This window comes from Myotis davidii, unplaced genomic scaffold (genome assembly GCF_000327345.1).
Source record: "Myotis davidii unplaced genomic scaffold, ASM32734v1 scaffold148, whole genome shotgun sequence".
Lineage (NCBI taxonomy): Eukaryota > Metazoa > Chordata > Mammalia > Chiroptera > Vespertilionidae > Myotis > Myotis davidii.
In genome coordinates this window covers 4,422,645-4,425,642 of record NW_006299479.1, presented here as the reverse complement: position 1 = coordinate 4,425,642, position 2,998 = coordinate 4,422,645, and the positions used below count along the sequence as shown (strand labels likewise).

At 45.6% G+C, this 2,998-nt stretch overlaps 1 protein-coding gene across 1 annotated transcript in view; it reads left to right on the top strand.

The window, feature by feature from the left end:
• TBRG1 (transforming growth factor beta regulator 1) overlaps positions 1 to 2,998 on the top strand; it is a 10,839-nt gene that overhangs the window by 1,217 nt on the left and 6,624 nt on the right. The window contains exons 3-5 of the mRNA XM_006775108.2: positions 1,033 to 1,103; positions 1,689 to 1,921; positions 2,747 to 2,883. Coding sequence (XP_006775171.1) covers positions 1,033 to 1,103; positions 1,689 to 1,921; positions 2,747 to 2,883 — 441 coding nt within the window. The remainder of the gene's footprint in view (positions 1 to 1,032; positions 1,104 to 1,688; positions 1,922 to 2,746; positions 2,884 to 2,998) is intronic.

The following is a 2,998-nucleotide window of genomic DNA, read 5'->3' as shown; positions in this document are numbered from 1 at the left end:
CACCCCACCCCTGCCACACACACACACTTGTCAAAGGCACATAAAGCTTGGAGCCGCTGTTATGAGAAGGACTTTGGTTCCATGAAGTGTTACGTAAAGGTTTTGTGGAGAAAAGGGCTGTTGTTTTGAACATTCAGAGAGAGGTCCCACCTTGTAGAATGTCCGGACAGCTTGGAGCATCCCCTTCAGGATTGAACGAATGAGCGAATGAATGAATGATGCTTGGGAAATAGATTGAGTCATCAGTACAGGCAGGCAGTACTTGGATAAGGAAGTTTAAGCATTTTACATACTGGAGTTGATTTTGTTCATCCCATTTTTCTCTTTAGGATTCATATTGCACGGGATGCTTTGGGTTAGGTTGGTTTTCGAAGCCCCTCGAAGTGAGAGTACTTGGGAATGGGTATTCATATTTTTCTGGGTTGAATTTAAGCATCTGTGGATTTAAGCCATATTCCCTTTTCTCTGGCAAAGGCTACCCTACTTAGGATGACTGTACATCTTGGTTTGCCTAGAACAGCCATAGTTTACCATATTGTTCTGGCATAATCATTAATAGTGCCCCCTTTTTACTCAGATACCCCAGTTTTGATAAAGTCTATAATTACCCTGACTCTACCAGGTTCTTTTATAGTTTGCACAGTAGACTAGTTCTTCTTATCTAGCAACAAAGACTTTGGTTTGAAATAGAATTCTTCCCAGCATAATACTTTGATCTTTTATTCATTTTATGTGATTACTAAAGGCCCACTGTACAAAATTCTTGCACTTGGGGGGTGGCCCTCAGCCCAGCCTGAGCCCTCTCGCAGTCCCGGCTCCCACCACCACTGCCCTCACCAGCTGTGAGCCCAGCTCAGAGCTTCTGGCTGAGTGGTGCTCCCCCTGTGGGAGTGCACTCACCACCAGGGGGCGTCTCCTGCATTGAGCGTCTGCCCTCTGGTGGTCTGTATGTCATAGTGACCCATCATTCTGCTGTTCGGTCCATTTGCATATTAGCCTTTTATTATATAGGATATTTCTCTTTTTTTTAAGGAAAATGCTGCTATTTGTGATGAAATTGCTCGTCTTGAGGAAAAATTTCTTAAAGCAAAAGAAGAAAGACGGTGAGCAGACTCCATTTTGTGTTCAGAACCTCAGTTTTGGTGGTTGATATGGTGTTACCGCTCTGGGGATTTTTCTCCAGTGGGAGTTTTGTGCATTGCACAGCCCGCTGGCCACTGATCAAGTAGAGAAGACTACAACCTGTGGTATTGGTTCCTGTTTACTCAGGTCGTGTTAGACCAATAGTGATGAGACAGCTCCTCTGTTCATCTCTCTGATAAAGCCCTCTTGCTCCAACTAATAAGTAATCTAATTATGACTCCACAATTATAAAAGAAACTCTCTTATTCTGCAAATATTTACTCTGTGCAAAGCACAATGAGTATATATACATCTGCAATTCATGGTATATGCCCTTCAGAAGCCTAATACTTCCAGATGCAAAGAGATACACTGCAATTCTTTATCCTTGGCCCCTTGAGTATTCCCCTCTGGAACTTTATTATTCTCGGGGTCCAATAAGAATGTTATCTTTATGAGGACATTAATCTTTATATATAGTTCTGGCTTTCCCAGAACATAAGTAAAATACTGACCTGAGATGAGAGGGAAGTTCATACATCTGCTTCCTCGCCTTCCCACCTCAGGTACCTGCTGAAGAAGCTCCTGCAGCTGCAGGCTCTGACTGAAGGGGAAGTGCCGCCTGCCGCTCCTGCTCACAGCTCCAGTTTGCCCCTGGCTTATGGTGTGGCCAGCTCTGTGGGAGCTCTGCAGGGAGCTGGGGCCAGTTCCGGGCCTAGCACGGGGGCTGAGGAACCATTTGGGAAGAAATCCAAGAAGGAGAAAAAAGAAAAAGGCAAAGAGAATAACAAATTGGAAGGTACCTCAGAGGACATATCAGTTGTGCCAGTGGCTCAGCAATTATTGACAACGACCTGATACTAACTGGTAGACACACACAGCCACAGATATCCTTAAACTCTCATCTGGTCCTTAAGCAGCCCTCATAGCCTGTGAAAAGCAAGTGGATCAGAGCCACTTTGAGTGGAAGAGTTCCAGTTAGACCTGGTCAAATGTGAAGGGAGTAGCTAAGGCTTCCACCTTCTTCTGTATCCCCAACTCTCTGGGTTGCCTTCAGTCCTGTCTTTCCTAGATTCAGGGAAACAACCAATGTGGCCTTTAGTGCACACTGCTGGCTTGGGAAATTTCTGATCTTTAAAAGTGAAGTAAGAGGCCTTAAAATGTTCAAGGCTTGCCTGGCTGGTGTGGCTCAGAGGTTGAGCATTGACCTATGAACCAGGAGTTCACATTTAGATTCCCAATCAGGGTACATGCGGGGGTTGTGGGCTTGATCCCCATTGCGGGCTTGATCCCCAGTAGGGAACGTGCAGGAGGCAGCCGATCAACGATTCTTTCTCTTCATTGATGTTTCTATATCTCCCTTCCTCTCTGAAATCAATAACAATATATGTATTTTTAAAAGTACAAGGCTTTTAGGTCCTAAGCAGTAATATTAAAAGTTGTTACTGCTAGGTGGGTGGGTTAGAAAGATACTCAGGGCTTCCGAGAAAAGTCCCATGTGCCCATTCAGTGAGCGTGTAGAACCAGGATTGGCTTATTACTCTTAGCACTTACATGTAAAGTTTTCCTTTCCCCTTAGCATTGGGAGGGGCCTAAAGTGGGTGACCCCAGATTTGCGTTTCAGTTCTGAAGAAAACATCCAAGAGAAAGAAAATGGAGGGAGGTGCTCGCAAGCTGGTTCAGCCCATTGCCCTGGATCCCTCAGGACGGCCTGTGTTCCCCATCGGACTGGGGGGTCTAACAGTATATAGCCTGGGGGAGGTGAGTGAGACCAGCGATGTATAGAGAGAATCAGAAATATGGGAACGGGGGTGAGCCTTCCCTCCCTCTTCCCACTAGTAGCAGCCCCTTGCTCTTCCAGACCAACCCCAGAAAA